Source organism: Vulpes lagopus, chromosome 12 (assembly GCF_018345385.1).
Source record: "Vulpes lagopus strain Blue_001 chromosome 12, ASM1834538v1, whole genome shotgun sequence".
NCBI lineage: Eukaryota > Metazoa > Chordata > Mammalia > Carnivora > Canidae > Vulpes > Vulpes lagopus.
Window position 1 is genome coordinate 68,796,018 of NC_054835.1, and position 19,411 is coordinate 68,815,428.

General features: G+C 53.4%; 1 protein-coding gene across 5 annotated transcripts in view; it reads left to right on the forward strand.

Annotated features, from left to right (window-relative positions):
• Positions 1 to 567: 567 nt before the first annotated feature.
• PDGFRA (platelet derived growth factor receptor alpha) overlaps positions 568 to 19,411 on the forward strand; it is a 45,997-nt gene continuing 27,153 nt past the window's right edge. The window contains exons 1-7 of one of the 5 annotated variants that reach the window (XM_041724496.1): positions 568 to 790; positions 10,319 to 10,379; positions 11,978 to 12,295; positions 15,460 to 15,720; positions 16,918 to 17,048; positions 18,647 to 18,818; positions 18,911 to 19,100. In XM_041724496.1, coding sequence (XP_041580430.1) covers positions 10,331 to 10,379; positions 11,978 to 12,295; positions 15,460 to 15,720; positions 16,918 to 17,048; positions 18,647 to 18,818; positions 18,911 to 19,100 — 1,121 coding nt within the window. In that variant the 5' untranslated portion in view covers positions 568 to 790; positions 10,319 to 10,330. Of the gene's footprint in view, positions 791 to 1,949; positions 2,079 to 3,017; positions 3,324 to 3,536; positions 3,795 to 4,515; positions 4,579 to 10,318; positions 10,380 to 11,977; positions 12,296 to 15,459; positions 15,721 to 16,917; positions 17,049 to 18,646; positions 18,819 to 18,910; positions 19,101 to 19,411 lie in introns of those variants that run through there. The other 4 variants (XM_041724498.1, XM_041724499.1, XM_041724495.1 and 1 more) reach the window with 4 other exon arrangements.

Genomic DNA, 19,411 nt, shown 5'->3' on the forward strand with positions numbered 1-19,411 from the left:
AAAACCGAAAACAAAGGCCATCATCTTCCTGCTGGACCCAACAGTTTGCCTGATCCCATTGAAAGAGTTAGCGGCTACCCGGCACTTTCCCTTAGAGGACCCCCAAGTCGTAAAGACGCAACCGCCCGGGGACCTCTCCGGACGGCCCCTAACTAACTAGCAGTTTCTACGGGAGGGACGTTTCTCGATTCCAGATGTACAGTCCTCCGGGGCATGAACTGCAAGTTGGCGAGTTCTGCTTCTTTCCGAGGGAACGCGAAGCAATAGGGCAGCGTAGGAGACGATCCCCCAAGTCAGGAGGCCGACTCCTTCTGGAAGTGATGGGCAGTTGGTATTTTCACGGACCTCTTTCCCGGCAGAGCATCAACACCTCCCCCCTTCCACCACCCCCACCCCATCTGGTCTGCTTCTCCCCGCCCCCCCAGTTGTTGTCGAAGTCTGGGGGTTGGGGCCGGACCCCCTGATTGCGTAAGAGCGAAGAGCGAAGGCGCAATCTGGATGCGTGGAGGCTCGGAGCGCACGGACCTCGGGAGAAACTTTTATTTTGAAGAGGCCAAGGAGGGGGGCGCTTCATTTCCTGACAGCTATTTACTTAGAGCAAATGATTAGTTTTAGAAGGATGGACTATAACATTGAATCAATTACAAAACGCGGTTTTTGAGCGCATTACAGTTGGAGCTAGAGAGAGAGGAAAACACAGAAGGGGACTACAGGAGAGAGGACTGGAAGCCGTGGACACTTTTTGCTCCCTATGTAGGATTTTCATTACGAATTGACATAGGAGGAGAAGGTAAGAAAGGAGGAAAAAAATAATGATTTTTGTTTGTTTGTTTCTAAGACAAGTCCTTGATCAGGCCCCTTTGGGCTGGAAGTGAAGGAACTTCACTCAAACTTTGGGCGATGAGAAAAAAAAAAAAAAAGGAGTGGAATTCCAGCTGTGTGTCCAGAGAGTCATTTATTTTGAATAAACTTCACTTGGAGGAAAGATAACCATAGAGTTAGAAAGTCTAGGGATAAAAAAAAAAGAAAAGAAAAGAAAAGAAAAGAAAAAGCACACATTTTCCAGGCCTATTTTTAAAAGCAGTGTTTTTCTAACAAGTCCATAGCCTCCCGAAGAAATTGTTTTAGGCTTACATTTTTGAGGTTTCTTTTTGGGGCTGGGGGGGTGGTATTCGTGTATGCCGGGACGGGCACCAAGTAGTGCTGGGAGTGGGGGCAGAGGTGTTTGCCCTCTTCTTGGCAGTAGGTCCTGGAAGGCGACAGGTTTTTAATGAGTATTTTCATTCCTCGCCCGCGGTTTGGCGGGACCCGCTGCAGCCGGCGGGGTGGAGCGCGGCGGGGGCCCTGGGGTGGGGGTGGGGGTGGGGGTGGGGGGAGCGGGGCGCCGAGTGGGGCGCGCGCCGGGCTGCGAGGAGGGGAGGCGTGAAGGGCTCGGCTGGAGCCGGGCCGGACCTGGGGTGCCAGCCGGGGGCGCTTGGCGCCGGCCGAGGGCGCGTAATTACTGGACGGCGCAGCGCCGGGTGCGAGCCGGGGCCAGACCCAGCACCGCGGCGGCGGCTGCGAGACGCGCGGAGGGGGCGCGGGCGTGGGCGAGGGGTGGGGTGGGCGGGGGTGGGGGGTCACCCGGGCGGTGTGCGTGCGGGATCCGCGGGGCGGGAGCGCGAGCGGGCGCCGGTCCCGCAGCGCGCGGGGGTCGTGCGCCCCTGTGCGGGGGCGCGGGCGGGCGGCGGGCGGTCTGGAGTAATGACAAACACATTTGGCCCCGAGTGAAGGAGTCGTCGTCGCCTCGCATTCCAGAGAGTGGGATTTGAGGAATTCCGAACCGCGCTCCGAGGGGCCCTCATTGTGCGCTGGGGTCCCCACCTCCACTCCGTGCGCGCCCCCTTTCCTCGGTGGAATCGTTTTGGTTTTTTTGCTTTTTTTTTTCTTACACCCCCCCCCCCCCTTTGCAAAGTCCGGGACTCCTCTGCTGCCCGGTCCCGGCCACAGGAAGGAAAGAAGGAAGATCGCCAGAAAAGTGTAGAACTTCTCTTGGGGGAAGTTAGGGACGCCTCGGAACGGAGAAACTGGGTCCCTAGGTAAGAGGAAGGTGGTAGGCGAACCGTGCTCCCCACCTCCCGCCGGGCACCTGAGCTCAGGTCCGCACCCCCCCCCCGCTCGCGTGTCCCTTTCCTCGCGGGGATGCGTGGCACTCGCCGTCCGCGCTCGCCCTGCGCTGCTGGGGCCGCAGTGCCCGGGTCTGCCCCGCTCTCTGCGGCGGCCTCCTGGGCGGCTTGGGGGGGTCCCCTCTTCGCGCCCCTCCCTCCTTCTCCGACCATCCCCGTGGAAATCGGCTTTTGCTTGTGAGATTAACTTGTCCCCCGGCAGCGCCGGGGTGGGGGGACCGGCGGCGTCCACTTGGCTCTCAGCAGTTCTGGTCGGAAAGGGGCGCAGCCGGCTGGGAGCCAGAGGGACCCGAGGACGGCCGCCCTAGGGGCCGGGGGCGGGGGCCGGGGCCGGGGGCGGGGGCCGGGCCGCCCGGCCAGGTGTGCGGGAGCTGCAGCGTCCTGGCCAAGCCCTCCGAGCGGGAGAGGCGCTGGCTGGCTGTGGGTTGGCCGCGCGCCCTTCCAGCGGCCGGAGCGCCGGTCCCTCTCCCTGCTTCCCTAACCCTGCTGAGACCTCGGGCTTGCAGAGCGGGCGCCTGGGAGGGCCGGTCCTCCCTCCACCTCCCAGGGTGAGGCCGACCCGCGCCGAGCGGGAGCCTGGATGGCCTTTAGCGGGTCCGGACTGCCCCGAGCCCGGCCCAGCTGCCTGGAAAAGCCCCGGGCTGCGCGCCCTGTGGGAAATGGCTTTTTGGCTCCGCAGCCGAATTGCTCAACGTTTTGGAGCGACTCGTCTCGCCGCAGTCGCTCCCGAGCAGAACTAAGGCAGCTTTTATAGGGTCGGGGACGTCCGGGGCACACGGGCGCGACAGCCAGGCGCACGGCTCCCGGGACCCACACCCCCGAGCGCGGCGCGCGTCCGGGCTGCCGGAGGGAGGGACAGGCACTGCCGGGGGCGCACCTCGCCCGCACCGCTGGTGGCTCTGCTTCTAACACCCCCACCCCTTTACCCGCGTCTGACCCGCTCCCACTCGGACCCTGGCGCCTCTGCTTCGCATCCCTGCCCAGCTTTCCTTTCCTCCTTCCACTATCTTGGTTTTCCTCCTTCCACTGTCCCGCCTGCCTCGCTCCCCGACAGGCGACAGACGAGGGCCCGTCCTTTCTCGCCTTGACACCCCGCGCTGTCCCTGCTCCGAGGCTCCCACACAGTCTGGTTTTTGGTTCGACCCAAGCGTAGCTCGAGTGAGTCCCCACAGCGGGGAGGGGGGTGGGGTCGGGAGGCAGAAGGAGGAGGTCGGGGTGGGCGTAGGGGGGGAGGCTCCGGGAAGGAGAGGGTGGGTGACCCTCGGCCCTCGCACCAGCCCTTAGGGGGGCCGAGAGGGACCCAAAGCAGAACCCCGGCTCCCGGCCGCAGGGCTGCTTTCTTCCCGGGACGCGGACTGGGGAGGGGTGCAGGGGGAGGAGCATCGGGCCGGGCTTTCCAGCTGCAAACGCGTCTGGCGCCGAGGCGGGCCCGTTCTGTGCCTCCTGGGGACCGGCCGTGGGCGGCGCGCAGCCTGGACGCGTCCTGCGGACGTGGTGGCCAGCGCCTTCCTGCACACCCCGCAGGGAGGGACGCCCTCTGGCCTGCGGGAGCTGCGACCGGGTTGCACGTTGCGGATGGACGAGCGGCAGTTCTGGGGGGGAAGCCAAAGCCTGCTCGGGGACCGAAAGGTGCGGCTCTCCGCGTCCCTGGAGTGTGGCCCGCGGGGCCCCCGCGCAGCACCAGCCGTCGGGGGGCGGGGGGGCCCCGCGGTTCGCGGGCTGCGGCCAAGTGCCTGGTCCCCCCTGCGCTCTGGCCCGGGCTTTGCCGGTCCACGCCGCTGGCCGAAGCGGCTCTGCGGCGTTTTCTTTTGTTTTAACCTGAAGAGGGAACCCGGAGTCGGCTGGGAAAAGAGGTTGGGGTGGCTCAAGGGGACCTCGGGTTTGGGGCGCTCCCTGCCCCCAGCTGCAGCCCTCCCGTGCCCCGAGACGCGGAGGCGAGGGGCGCGAGGGTGCGCTGGACGGCGGGGCGCAGCCGGGAGCCCCCGGCCGCGGGGGGGTCGCAGCCTGCGCGCCCCGGGCCTTCCCCGCCGCCGTGCGGCTCGCGCGCCCGTAGGAGGCGCTGGCGCGCGCCTGAAACCCTAAACCCCCGGGCCCGCGTCCCTCGCCCGGCCCGGCCCCCGCCCGCGTCTCCGCCGAAAACAATGCAAACGCGGAGCGCCGTGCCCGGGGCGCCGGGGCCGCCGCAGCCCAGGCCGGGAGGGCGGCCCTAGTTAGGGACGCCAGACTGCGCGAGCGGCCGGCCGTGGCCGCCGAGCCCGGAGACGCCGGGCGGGACGCGAAGGGGCCGGCGCGGGTTCGCGGCCCGGGGGGGGCGGCGGGGCAGGAGGCGGGGCCGCGCGGACCGGCCCCCGCCAAGGTGGTGGAGCTGCGGGCCCGGCTGCGCTGTCGGGGACCCGGGGCCGAGCGCGCGACGGTAAGAGCCGCGGGGCTGCCGCGCCCTCTGGCGGCCTTCGGGGCGCGCGCCGCGGGCTCTGCGCGGGGCTGGGGGCTGCGTGGGGCGCGGGGGGCCTCGGGGAGACGCGTGCGGCGCGGGTGGGTGGCTCGGGAGGCGCTGGGGGCTGCGGGGATGGATGGGGGCGTCGTGGTGCCCGAGCGGGGGGCGAGCGGAGGGGTAGGGCCTCGGGCGCCTTTGCGGGTGGCTCGCCCCTGGGCTGCCTGCGGTACGGGCCTGCGCTCTCGAGCAACGGGCACAGTCGTTTCCAACCAGCCAGCGGTTCCGGCGGCGCGGGGGACGCGGGGGCGACAGTGGCCTGCGAACAGGTCGGGCCCCAGGTCGCCCCCCCGCGCGGCCCCAGGTGGCTTCCCTCCTGCAGGTGGGCGCCGTCCCCGGGGCGGGGAGGCCGCGCGGGAAACGAACCCGGGGCCGACCCTCCGACCTCCTCTCGGGGCTCCCCCGGGGTGCGCGCGCCGCCCTCGGGGCTCCCCAGCGGACCCGCTCGCCGCCAGGGGCCTGCTGGCTGCCCCCCGCCGAGTTCTCCGGGGTCCCCAGGACGGTTAAGCGTTTGGGGCAACAGCGTCGTCGCCCTGTGGCTTGCATTCCGTGGGGTCCGAACTGAGGTCACCCCGAAGCCTGGAAGTACGATCCAAGGGAGGAAGAGATTGGAAGCTAAGATTTGGGGCATTTTAGCGCAGAAGGTCTGAGAGCAGCATCCGCGTCTCCGCGGACCCCGGGACGCACGTCCTTGGACCAACACTGGCACCTGCTGGCCGCGCCGGGGAACTGCAACGACCCTCCGCGGGACCGGGCTTCGCGGAGATTCTAAAAAGCGTGTCCTGGCGCGAGGAGGTGCCTTTTCTGCCCGGCAGGACCAAGTGGAGGATGATGGCAGGTTCCCTTTTTACGCTAAAGCTGCCAGGATCGTTGGGCCGATCGCATTTATTTTGTGGACCTTTGTGTCGGGTTGTGCGGCCGAGCTCGTTCTTTGCAACCGTGTAAGGAGGGAAGCGCAGACCTACCGCCCCAGTCAGGGCCCGTCTGCGGAGAACCCGGGGCGGACACCTGCGGATATGGCTTTGTGAGTCCACGCTCTGCAGCTGGGGAGCTGGCCTGGTGACCTAGAGTTCAAGTGCACGCCCAGGGTTGTCTTCTTAGGAGTCACACCAGTTTGGTGACAATCCGAAAGGCAGTGTCATTTTAGTCTTCCGTGGCTAAATGTCTAATGCAGGAAGAGCAGAAAGGTTTACGAGCTCAGATTGTCCCATAAAATGCTCCCATGTAAAAAAAAAAAAAAAAACCTCCAGCCACCACCCATCCCTGGAATGTCTGATGGAGCTCAGGGAGAGATCAAAACAACACAGCAGCCTGTGGTGGGGGGCAGATCCTGGGAAACACACCCTCCGGGAAGTCGCCACCCGTGTCGGCCGGCGTTGGGACTGCAGGGGGGTTAAGTTAGGAGACTGAGTGGAACGTTTTGTCACAGGGAGAAAGCAGGGTATGTAATTTTCACAGTTAGAATTAACTTCGAGCTGACATTTAACCGAACCTCGGAAATCTGAATCTTGGAGTTGTCGGTGGCTTTGGGGACTGTGAGAGAGTCTCCCGTGGCCTCTAATCAGGCCAGGGCGGGGTGAAATCCAACCTCCAGCGGCTCCGCGTGCAGTTGGCAGTCGAGAAGCTGGCTCCCCGGCCTTCGGCCTTCGGAGAAGGCCAGGTGCTCTCACTTCTGCAGAAAGTGCCCAAGCTCCGTTTCCTCTCTAGCTTCCTTGCCATGTTGTCTTTGGGTATGAAGTTGCCCTTCATGGCTCTTCACTTCGGGGTGCGGGGCCAGGGGTGGCAACCCATTAAGAACACTGGCTGCAAACAGACTTCTTTTTCTGTTGTGCGTGACGGTAAACATTGGTTCACGTCAACAGGACCTTGGTCATTCATCAGGCCTTCGTTGAACCTGAGTCGAGACCTCCCTCTCCAACATGCAGGTGACGAGGGGCAGGTCGGAAGGCCTGCCCGGCTGGGCCTTTCCTTTCTCGGTAAGAAGTAGTTGAAGAAGTTACTCTGACATCCCTGTCATCCGAAACGTCTCAGGGGGCGCCTGGGTGGCTCAGTGGGTTGACCCTGGGACTCTTGATTTCGGCTCAGATCATGATCTCGGGGTTGGGAGATCGAGCCCTGCAGCAGGCTCCGTGCTGAGCACAGGGTCTGCTTGGGATTCTCTCTCCTTCTCCCTCTGCTCTCCCCCCCATCCCCCGCTCTTTCTCTTTCTCTCTCAAGTAAATAAAACCGTCATAAAACATCTTAGAGTCTGCAGGGAAAGAGTCCATCTGAAAACCAGTGGCTGCGGTTTCCAAAGCACTTTGGACTCAGCTGTAACTCAGTCTTTGTAACAATGCGGTGAGGCGAGCCAGGGAGTCAGGCGTTATTAGTCCTCCTTTCTAGAAGAAGAACTGGAGGTTCAGAGAGATGGACTAAGCGTCCCATAGGGCATGAGCCTCGTCCAAAGCGATTTGCATCGTACTTTGGAGAGAAGGGATGAAAAAGCCAAGAAAATGCCAGGGAGGGGGCCACAGATCACTTGCATGGGAGTGAATGTGGCAGATATCTTTTTCCTGATTGTTTTTTTTTTTTTTTAAAGATTTTACTTATTCATTCATGATAGACACAGAAAGAAAGAGAGAGAGAGATGCAGAGACACAGGCAGAGGGAGAGAAGCAGGGTCCATGCAGGGAAACCGACCTGGGACTCCATCCAGGGTCCCCAGGATCACACCCTGGGCCGAAGGCGGTGCTAAACTGCTGAGCCACCGGGGCTGCCCCCTGATTGTTTCTCTAACTCTGTTGCCGCGTTTTTTGCGTTGTGGTCTTGGGGACTGAGGCTGAAACCCAGCTTGTCACTGGCACGAGAGGGCACAATCATGATTTAGTAAAAAAAAAAAAAAAACCAATTTGGATGACGTCCGTTGCTCTCCTTGCAGAGTGATTCGCTCTTGCGGGCTCATGACGTGCAGGGTGGCCCTGAACCTGTAACCTCAGCCCCTTCGGTTTGCACATCTGACTTTTGGGATGGGGGCTACCGAGTAAGGGTGAGCGTTTATGACCCCCGAGCAGAGAAGCCCCCCCAGAAAAGCCGGGGCTCCTCGAGATCCCCACGACGTGGCCAACGGGCAGGGGGGCTTCCCTCCTCCCCTGTTGTTTCCCTGTAGGGCCAACGCCGTGCGATGACTCCCGAGTACATTGTCCCGAGTACATGTCCGAGTAGGGACAGGAGACCTCACCAGCGCGCCTCGGTTTCCAGCCAGGGAACTCCCCTTATCAGAGAAGGGAGCTGGACATCTCAGGCAAACACATGCTGATTCGCAGTCTCCGCATCATTATCGCTGGCTCTGAGGCCCTGTTTTCGTTGCCCACTTTGTGTGTCAGTAAATAATCCTCCCTGGCAGCAGGTCCCCCGTATCTGCGCGCACAGAAGGAAATCTGGCGGGGCTGGCCCAGGGCAGAGCGCTCCTCAGAGCCTGCCCTGTAAAAGCAGCCGAGCCCTTCTCTTAAAGCTCGGGAATGCTTTAAAGATGCATCGTTGGCAAGCCTCGCTGAAGAAATACAGGATATAAATGTGATAAAAACCCAAGACATCAAGCTGGCTCTGGAGGGCTCCTTTGAAGTTGGCTAAGTGGATTATCAGTGGGAGGCTGATATTTATATGTACAAACACACAGGCCGTTACTGCTAATTGTGGTAAATCAGGCCTGGGGCCCGCTGTGCCCGTCGCCACAGCAGTGAGGAAACCCTGCAACCCGCCCCCCCTCACCCCACACTCTCTCCCCGCCCCAGGGGCACATGCCAGGAGCCTCAGAAGCCCTGGCGAGCCAGCACTGTGCAAATTGCATTTGGGTTCACAGCACTGCCATTGTACTCCTCTCTCCCGGTGGTGAGCAGAGAAGGGCAGCGGGGGGGCCCCATTTGCATTAGGAAATAGTGCAGGGCGGGGGAGGAAGGGGGCACGCAAGGCTGAGGCCCTGACCTCCCCTTGAGGGGGACCATATGGTGAACTGGAGGGAGCATGGCTTTTGCATCACACAGACTTCGTGTCAGAATTCTGGCTTCCTCGCCTGCTGTGTGACTTGGGGTGACTTGCTAAACATCTCTGAGCCTCGGCTGCCGCTGCCCGAGATCAGCTATGTCTCGGGGTGTTGGGGAACAGACGCGGGATCCACGGGGAAAACTTTGGCCTGTTAGTTCACACTGGTTTCTCATCCCTGCCTTGGAGAAAACAGAATTACCAGAATTACCTCCCTGGGGCCCGCATTGTGCCTTCCGCTCTTTCTTCCTCCTCCTTTTTCCTACTAGAATTCAAGGAAGCAGGAATCTGATTCATGCATATGGGCCAACTTGCCACCTTAAAGCAAAAATGCACCACCAGGGGCGGAACACGGGCACACACACACTTTTTTGTTGCGTTTTCTTGGTGTGTTTTAGGCCAATGTGCTCAGGACTCACGAACGCACATCTTAGTTTCCAAAGCTAGAGGTGAAACCAATGAAATCCACGGATTTCTTCGGTTGCATGTGTGAGGGTTTTGAGTAAGTCGGGGACCCAGGGCATCCTGGGGCCGAGGCTTAGGTGACTTTTTTATGGGGTATCCTAAAGCTTGCACCCCTGCATGCCAATAAAACTGGGGTCCTTAGCAGCGTCCACACCTGCAAGCCGGTGCGCGGGTCTTTCATTGACTTCAGTGAGATCGCATTGACTAAAGGGGCCTTTTCAGAGGATTGACCAGAACAGACTGTTCCGTGGCTTCGCCCTGGAGGCTTCCTGGGTCCGCCTGTATGCACCCTGTTTGTGTCTCAGGACACTCGGTTTGGGGTTTTGGTCTCTCTCGCCAACTCTCTGCCCATCTTCAGATTTTGTGGCAGGAGAGTGGGGTGGAAGACTCCACATCTCTACTGGCCCCCCTGGGTGGCTCCGGAACGACGGACCTGCAGGCCCACTTTCCTCCCCGTGTCCTCCCCCTGCTTTTTTCTCTGCTGCTCCGTCCACAGCTGCGCCCTGGGCTCCCTGGGCCCTGCCCAGCGCGGCCGTGGGTGCAGCGGGCCCAGGCCCGGCCTGCCGTGCATTTGCAAGAGTGACTTGCACTAAGTGACAGTGCTTGGTGGGACTCTCAGAAACTTCAGATCAGAATGGCTTAAGGTCACTAAATAAAATCAAGAGATGGTGAAAAAAAAAAAAAATGAAGCTGTTTGTTGTAGCCCAAGCATCTTCGACAAAGGTCGTGGAGGATGTGAACTTGGTGTGCTCTCTATGTAGCGAAACACAAAGCAAATGACAACCTGTTTTGGGGTGAAAACAGCTCCAGTTGAATAAGTAAAGACTCATGCTTGTTTTTCACATTCTTAATTTCAAATAGTTTAAAAGGTAACGGGTCTCCTGTACTCTTGGATGCCTCCTGAGACCATGAAAGCCAGACTTTTTGGAATCGGAAAGCTGCATGCAATCCAAGAGGGTTTCAGCCTCACGTGGCTCTGGTCAGGATCTTGGGGTCCCATTGGGCTCCGGGATTCCTTTTTTGAGGTATCTTATTGCTTGAACCCTAAATCTTCAACCGGGGTGTTTTTGACTGAAATGATGCTGTTAACATTTTCCGTATCGCGAAGCACGAGAAGAATGAGGCTCACCTGTTGTTTTATTGGCTAACATCGCTTCTGTTTGACTTTTGATTTTTTCAGTTTTCCGGAACTATGGGGACTTCCCTTCTGGCACTCCTGATCTTAGGCTGTCTCCTCGCAGGTATGGATCCCAATACCCTCTGAGTTCACTCTTCTGGGGGAAGCCTTGCCTTCTCAGTTCTGTGCTCCGGTGTGTGTTCCCTGTACTCTGCAAACACAGTCTAAAGGAGTGAGAGGAAGTCGGAAAACTGAGAAGTTATCTAGAATGACCACAAACCTGTTCCCTTTGCCCTTTGGCACTAATTCCGACTCGAAGAAGAATGCTCACCAGTGGCATTTTTAGTGTATGTGTGATCCTGGCACTGAAACGTGGTAGGAATAATAGCCAAAGTTTACCCATCGCTCTTTTCTTTTTCCCGGGACATGGATTTCCAGAGACATTCGAGAGTGTTCGAAGGAAATAAACGGTGGAAAAATCCATGTCCCGGAAATCATAGCTGTCTTAAGTGGAAGATGCTTAAGTTGCTGGAAAACCCTAGACCCTTTTCCCTTGGAATCTAGTTGATAGAATATTTGACTCTTGGGTAATCTTACTAGTGTTTTTCTACCAGGAGGATACTACTTGGACCATTTGTGGAAATATTTATTGGTATTTTTGAGTTTTCATCCAGATGTTTATATGTCACAGATGCTCCCCAAGAACGCCGTGGTTTTCTGGTTTGAGGAGCTGATTTAGGTCTGTTAGGGCTTACTTTTATGGGAATGTCAGCAAGGGCAGTGGTTTGGTAGTTCCAAAGTCCACCAAGTCTGTCCCGCCTGCAGGAGCTTAGTGACCAGACGCACTTAGGACTAGCAGGTGCATGGTAAAGTGGGCTGGGATTCCCACGTTGGGCTCCAAAGGAGATTAGAGACCCCGGATTAAAAATTAAGTTATAATATATCTCTTTTGTTGCTTTTACAGGCAGGGAAAGCTGGACTGAAATTTTAGTTTCTAAGATGATCCTGGAGGCTTCACTCTGGGGCTTTAAGGCATCCTTACTTTTAAAATTAAAATCCAGGGGCGCTCGGCCAGCCCAGGCGGTAGAGCACGCGACTCTTAATCTCAGGGTCATGAGTTCAAGCCCCACGCTGGGTAGGGAGCCTACTTAAAAATAAATAAAGAAATTAAATTAAATTAAAATCCATTATCATCCTCCTTTGGTTTCTGGGAAGCCAGTAGAGACAAGGCATGCCGCGGTGTTGCAAGAAATGGAAAAGACGCGATTCTTGGGCACCAGTCTGCTCTGTGCTTCGTTCAGTCTCGCCGCCCCCTTTTGCATCCCATCTCTTACCGCGGGAGGCATCGGCAGGGAATGTGGGCAATAAAGAACCCACATGCGCTCGCGTCTGTGCCCTCTTGGGATATTTGATGGTCACACATGAGAGTCTGAAACATAGAATTGGATGGAATCAGGCGTCTTCTCTCCATCTGAGTGTTGGGAGGGGTGACTCTCGGGGCTTGGGGGTGGGGGGGGCTTTTGAGGCCTTTGGAACATTTGCTGCTCTCAGCAGATGCAGCCCCTGTTACAATGGGGGGCCTTTCACGGGCATCCAGGCCAACGGATTTTTGCGCAAAAACGGTCATTGTTCACGTAAGCTGCTGCTGCTGCCTCTCTCGGCTCGCTGGGTGAGACTGTCCTTTCTGGCTGCACCCTATTCAGAGCGTGTTTCTTTTTCCAGGGCCCAGCCTAATCCTCTGCCAGCTTTCATTACCCTCGATCCTTCCAAATGAAAATGAAAAGGTTGTGCAGCTGAATTCATCCTTTTCTCTGAGATGCTTTGGGGAGAGTGAAGTGAGTTGGCATTACCCCACGTCTGAAGAAGAGAACCCCAATGTGGAGATCAGAAATGAGGAGAACAACAGTGGCCTTTTTGTGACCGTGCTGGAAGTGGTCAACGCGTCAGCGGCGCACACAGGGCTGTACACTTGCTATTACAACCACACTCAGACAGACGAAAACGAGATCGAAGGCAGGCACATCTACATCTATGTGCCAGGTGAGCTGGGGGGGTCCCTGGCCCAAGCTGATTGTCCCCCCCTCTCCCGTCGACTCTGTTACCGTTTGGAGGAATGTAAAAATAAGACGCGTGTATTGGAGAAAATGTGAGAAATATAAGAGAGGGCCCAACAGTAAATCGAGGTCGTCTGGGATCCCATTAGCAAGACCTATGTATTGGTAACGTTTTGGAGCCATGTTATTTTTTTTTAAAGATTTTATTTATTTACTCATGAGATGCACACACACACACACACACACACACAGAGGCAGGGACACAGGCAGAGGGAGAAGCAGGCTCCACGCAGGGAACCCAACGTGGGACTCGATCCTGGGACCCCTGGGCCGAAGGCAGATGCTCAACTACTGAGACCCCCGGGTGCCCCTTAGAAATCATTTTTATCATGGCACGTTTTATTGGCATTGTGCAGAAGCTCTGGAATGTACTAATTTCTGTTCAGTTCAGCCAAGTTTGACGAGTATTTGCTGTTTGCTTATTTGTATCAGGCACTATGCTAAGTGTTGGGGACCCGAAAAATTAATTAGGTAGGTCCTATCTGGGAGCTGCTTACAGTTTATCTTAATAGGTTCCCAAATAACCGTACTCTTCTTTAGATGGCATGAAATATGTATTCTTGATTAATTAGGGGGCTTTTTTCTTTTTAATTAAAATTTGGGGGCAAGTTCTGTACTGTGTGAGAAGCAGATGCCAAGATAGGAGTAAGATAGGATGAAGCACACCAGGGTTTGATTGCGGGGGCAAGCCTGTGAGAGGACGTGGGCGGGGATCCAGCGGAACCTGGGAGCACTGGCTCCTGGATTGTCAGTGTGACCTTGAATGGAGGAGGGAGGGATAGAAGGTGGAATAGATGAGACCTAGAGCTCTGTGTCAAGGAGGTCTGGGAGTCCTGCTGCCTAAGGAGCCCCCGTGTCACACAGTCCTTGGCTGGTGGCACCTCTGGAGGGTGTGGCCTTGGGGGGTGATGGATTTCAGAGCCTGCCCCTAGAGGGGAGGACGGTGTGGTGCTTTCTCCTGGCAGCTCAGCTAGTCCACTAGGCTTAGCCACCAGCTTGGGGTTCATTTGGTGTAGCACCCACCGAGCATTCCCTGCGCACTCCTTGCAACGATCTAAGTCTACATCTGTACCTGTATCCATATCTGAATCTGTATCTTTGTCTATATCTGTCTCTATTTTTTTTTTTAGATTTTATTTATTTATTCATGAGAGACACACACACACACACAGAGAAAGGCAGAGACACAGGCAGAGGGAGAAGCAGGCCCCATGCAGGGAGCCTGATGTGGGACTCAATCCCGTGCCCTGGGCCGAAGGCAGGTGCTCAACCGCTGAGCCACCCAGGCGTCCCTGTCTCTCTCTGTATCTAAATCCATATCATCTCTGGGCAGCCCCAGTGGCACAGTGGTTTAGCACCGCCTGTGGCCCGGGGCATGATCCTGGAGACCCGGGATCGAGTCCCACGTCGGGCTCCCTGCAAGGAGCCTGCTTCTCCCTCTGCCTGGGTCTCTGCCCCTCTCTCTTTCTCTGTGCCTTTATGAATAAATAGATAAAATCTTAAAAAAACACAAAATAAAATAAATCCATATCATCTCTTTGTGTATCCATGTATATCTGTATTTATCTATATCTGTGTACATTGGTTTCTACCGAGGACCGTGGCTTAACGGAGGGCCATGAAGTTACTTAAACATTGCAGAGATAGTGCTTAATGGTAGGGACAACTTGCATGTTAAAGGAAGCCCTGGCCGATGGGTTACGGATATCAAACTGTATATTTTAGCCTGAAGTGAATTCGTAGCTTTGTTTGCCCAAATCTTTACCAACAGAGTCCAAGGATTTGGAACTCTGAACACAAATTCAAGTAATGGCAATCTTCGTGCATAAATGGAAAAGGGCTATAGCTAGAGTACTTGGGTTAACACAAACAAGCACAGAGCTCCCGATAACGCTTGCCATCCTGTTTTGGCAGCGGCGAGGTGAGGGGGTCTCTGAAGCATGTCTTCCTATCTTTCTGCCTTTTCCTTGTAAATATTTGTAAATCAGCCACTCTTCTTGTCCTCTGTAACTGTGGGTGCCCCGGGGATCTAGACCCTCTTCATTCTCTCATGACATTCTTATCTATCTGAACCCTCCTTCCTAACAATACAAGATTTTTTTTTTAAAGGGGAGGCATTTAGGGTGTCACTCCAGCTTTGTTCATACATAAATGCCTCCTGCTTTGAAGAGAACGGTAGGAATATGGGCTTGTTAAAGGTATATGAGGTCTGGTGTTTTGATTGTCTTGAGACCGTCAAAAATTCTTGTCCCTCCCCTTTTCCCAGCACAAGCATCATCGGAATAGGCTCTGCACTGCTGTCAGAGATCTTTTTATTTGTAGCCATGGAGAGTAAGGGGCCCTTTGGGAACTGCTTCAGACTCTCTCTTTTTTTTTTTTTTTTTGAAAGATTTCATTTATTTATTCATGAGATACACAGAGAGAGGGAGAGAGAGGCAGAGACACAGGCAGAGGGAGAAGCAGGCTCCATGCACCGGGAGCCCAACGTGGGACTCGATCCCGGGACTCCAGGATCATGCCCTGGGCCGAAGGCAGGCGCTAAACCGCTGAGCCACCCAGGGACCCCGGCTTGAGACTCTCAATACTCCTTACTGTGGTAGCTTCCATAGCTGGCTTTCTTTTGGAAACAAAATTCTCAGGCTATGGAACTTTGTAATTCTATTTATTGCTTGACAGATTATTTTTTAATAGGTTTCTATACTACTTTTCAGTAATATGGACTCTAGGCAATAGGAATTTTTGAAATTATGAATATTTTTTCTTGTTTTGAAAAGATTTGATTATTGATCATGTTTTTTAGTAGTGCTTAAATTTTGATATCAGTCTCTGGCTGATACTTATATTCATCACTGGTCTTTTTTTTTTTTTTTTTTTTTTTTACTAGGGTACAGGCATTTTGGTGGTGTTCATACCTTAAAATAGCCTTCTAGTGCTTACGAAGATTAATGTCAGCGTGGTGACAATTCTGGATATATGTGAGGGTATCATTCATGCCTAATATGATTAATGCCCGTGTGATACTTTTTCTGAATATATGTGTAAAGGTGAAATCAATGCATAATGTGTTTTTCTTTCTTTTCTAAACCACAGACCCGGATGTCGCCTTCGTACCTCTAGGAATGACAGATTATTTAGTCATCGTGGAGGATGATGACTCTGCCATCATACCTTGTCGCACAACTGATCCCGAGACTCCGGTCACCTTACTCAGCAGTGACGGGGTGGTACATGCGTCCTATGACAGCAGACAGGGCTTTAATGGGACCTTCAGCGTTGGGCCGTATATCTGCGAAGCCACCGTCAGGGGCAAGAAGTTCCAGACCATCCCATTTAATGTTTATGCTTTAAAAGGTACTTTTGCTTTCTCTCTTCTTCTTTAAGTAAGACTTAAGGCAAAAGAATTAGATGTACATAGAATTTTTTTTTTTTAAATCCTCGCCCCTGGTGATAGGGAGACTCTGAATATTTGGGGATTTAAGACCTCACCTTTACCATACAATGTTAGGCTGCCCTCTGTGGCTTTAAAAACACTACGCTTAGCATTACTAAAGGCAAATGCTTCTTTACCCCTGTAAGATTTCATATTTCATCAGTGGACTTCGAAATACTGTAAGGAATTCGTTTCTTGCATATAAGCCTCTTACTGTTGTACCCACATTCCTGAGTACAGAGGCCCTGAAGACAAACACACACCTCTGGGGGTTGGATGCCTCAATTAACTTTAGTAACTTAAGAAAAGTTATTTTGATTTTGAGAACAGCTTGTTATAGTCCTTCCTTTGATGTGAGTGGCTAACGTGAATGGGAAAGTATAATACATGTTTGGGTCAGCAGACTTACTAAACACTCACGGGCAGGTAGGCAGCCGCAGAATGCCACTGAACGCTTGGTAAGGGCTTCTTTTGTGCCAGCGCTGTGCTTGGTTCTAGAAAAGCGCTGAGAATAGCTGGGTAGCAGGTGGGAGAGAGAAGGCGAGAAATAGGAGGGTAGCAGCAGAGTGCCCAGAGCAGTGCTGCTCAGTAAAGTTTGGTTAATTAAATGAGTAAATCCATCCATAAAGGTGATTACAGGAGGCGAGCCATCATTAACCCACATGCTCAGGAATGTGGTGTTCTGTTGAATGGGAAGTTAGTTTCCCCATTGTTGCCGTTTTGTGTGTAGATATTTGTGTGTGTGTGTGTGCTATTTTAGAACTATGTGCTAAATTATGTATGCCAACACAAAATCACAGTTCCTGAGACTTTACAAATTTTGTCTTGATCACAGTGGTTTGAAGATTATTTTTCTATGGGGCAGCGTGGTGGCTCAGTTGGTGAAACATCTCACTCTTGGGCTCAGGCTGTGACCTCAGGGTTGTGAGATTGAGCCCTGTATCAGGGCTTAAGATTTTTCTCTCTCTCCGTCTGCCCCTCCCATCAAAACAAAACAAACAAAAAACTTAAAAAAATTTATTTTTTAGGGTTTTAAAAAAGAAAGCAAACCCAAACCCTATAAGGTTCTAACTATACTACAGATATTGAGGCCCTTGTGTTTTTCTTCTTTCAAATAGCAACGTCAGAACTTGATCTAGAAATGGAAGCTCTTAAAACTGTGTATAAGTCAGGGGAGACGATTGTGGTCACCTGCGCCGTCTTTAACAACGAGGTGGTCGACCTTCAATGGACCTACCCTGGAGAGGTGGTAGGTACCTTCAAGGCTCCTGGTGGCATGGAGCGGAGCACAGCAGGGCTCAAAAGATCTGTCACTGACAGGGCGTGACACCAAGCTGCTCCAGAGCTCAGCTCCCCGTCTCTGCAGTGAGCCCATTTGCCTAGATGACTTTATGCCTCTTTGGGCAATGGGAGAGGTTGAGAGGCTAGCTGGACCAGAACCTTCAGAATGTCTAAAGCTTGGGCAGCTTGGGTGGCTCAGCGGTTTAGCGCCACGTTCAGCCCATGGTGTGATCCTGGAGCCCTGGGATCGAGTCCTGCACTGGGCTCCCTGCATGGAGCCTGCTTCTCCCTCTGCCTGTGTCTCTGCCTCTCTCTCTGTCTCCTATGAATAAATAAAATCTTAAAAAATTTTTTTAAAAAGAATGTCTAAAGCTTGAACACTGAACCTTCTTTTTCAGAAGTCGGAAAGAAATAGAAAGGTTTTGTACATATGGTCTTTAAAATATATATATATATATTTATAATTTTTTCCTTTCATTCCTATTTTGCAAATTTCTGCTCCTTGCTCTTTGTTGGCATCTGATAGCTTCTTTCCTTTTATCCATTCCTCTCCCCTGTGCTCTTGGTGCCCCTCTTCGTTTCTCTCTGGGGCATCGATTGGAGGTTGGGCATCTTCACACATGACCTTATAGACCTCATGCATTGAAGAGACATTCATAGTCCGACATGTGCACATTTTCCCTGAAATATGAGGCAGTTTGGTCTTATTGTTCATATTTGATTGCCCTTAAGCCTTAAAACATAAGCATTTCTTCTCATTTATTGGAGATAGACATTTTCCCCCCAAACCACAGTATATGCTATTTGGCCCCCAAAATATATAATCGAAGTATTGTTTTATAAAACAAAGTTTCCATCAGATGACAAAAATAATGCAGGTTTATTGTCCTAATGTTATCAAATTTAAAGAAACAGAGGAAAAGTCACTTCCTAGGACATCACCGTTAATATTTCAGGAAGATAAATCCTTTCAACACTTTGTATACAAAATAAATGTGACCATTAATAGGTATCATACTTTTAAATAGTACTTTGTCACATCCTTTTTCCTTTGGCAGTATAGCACAAACACCTTATTATGTCATCGAATATCCTTTTAAAACATGATTTTCTAAGGAGTTAGCTTAAAATTTTTTTAAAATTAGATTTTTTAAAAATTTATTTTAAAGATTTTATTTATTTATTCATGAGAGACACACAGAGAGAGGCAGAGACACAGGCAGAGGGAGAAGCAGGCTCCACACAGGGAGCCTGATGTGGGACTTGATCCTGGGTCTCCAGGATCACTCCCTGGGCTGAAGGTGGCTCTAAACCGCTTCCCCCAGATTTTTTTTTTTTTTAGAGCACTTTTAGGTTCGTAGAGAAATTGAGTGGCCAGTACAGAGATTTCCCATTAGCCTCTGCCCTGTGCATGCATTATCAACAGCCCCTGGGGTGGGGCTGCGGACATTACAATCTAGGAACCTATATTGGCACCTCATCCCCACCCACGGTCCACAGTTTATGTGAGCTTTTGCTTTTAGGAGCTAGCTTTTTCAAGTTGGTTTTCCTCCCCTTCTGCTGTAGAAAGGCAAAGGCATCACCATGTTGGAGGAAATAAAGGTCCCGTCCATCAAATTGGTGTACACTCTGACGGTCCCCGAGGCCACGGTGAAAGATAGTGGAGATTATGAATGTGCTGCCCGCCAGGCCACCAAGGAGGTCAAAGAGATGAAGAAAGTCACCATTTCTGTCCATGGTACATTCTGCTTTCTAAAATGTCAGTCGTCCCTGCTGCTCGGGATCCACTGTGTGGCCATCATTACTTAATGGAAACTCTTCCCCGTACAGAGAAAGGGTTCATTGAAATCAAACCCAACTTCAGCCAGTTGGAAGCTGTTGACCTACACGAAGTCAAGCATTTCGTGGTGGACGTGCAGGCCTACCCACCTCCCAGGATATCCTGGCTGAAGGACAACCTGACTCTGATTGAAAATCTCACGGAGATCACCACTGACATAGAAAGGACTCAGGAAATAAGGTAAAAAAAAAGACACCCTTCTCAAGTGTGCCTTTCCTTTTTACTGGGTCTCTCTAGGTGGACTGAGGTTTATGCATGTCTTACAGCACAGGCCAAGAATCAATCTAGAAAATGAGCAATCTGACACAGGGGATACTTGAAGTCAGGTACCTTTAATGGTAACGTTGCCATGTAATACCATGTTGATAAAAAAAAATACCATGTTGATAACTATTTCACGATAGAATAAGAAGAAAAAACTAAAGAGCTCTGTTCCCAGTGAGAGACAGTTTCCTGCATCCAGGAAGGGGTGGAGGAAAGAAAGTAAAATT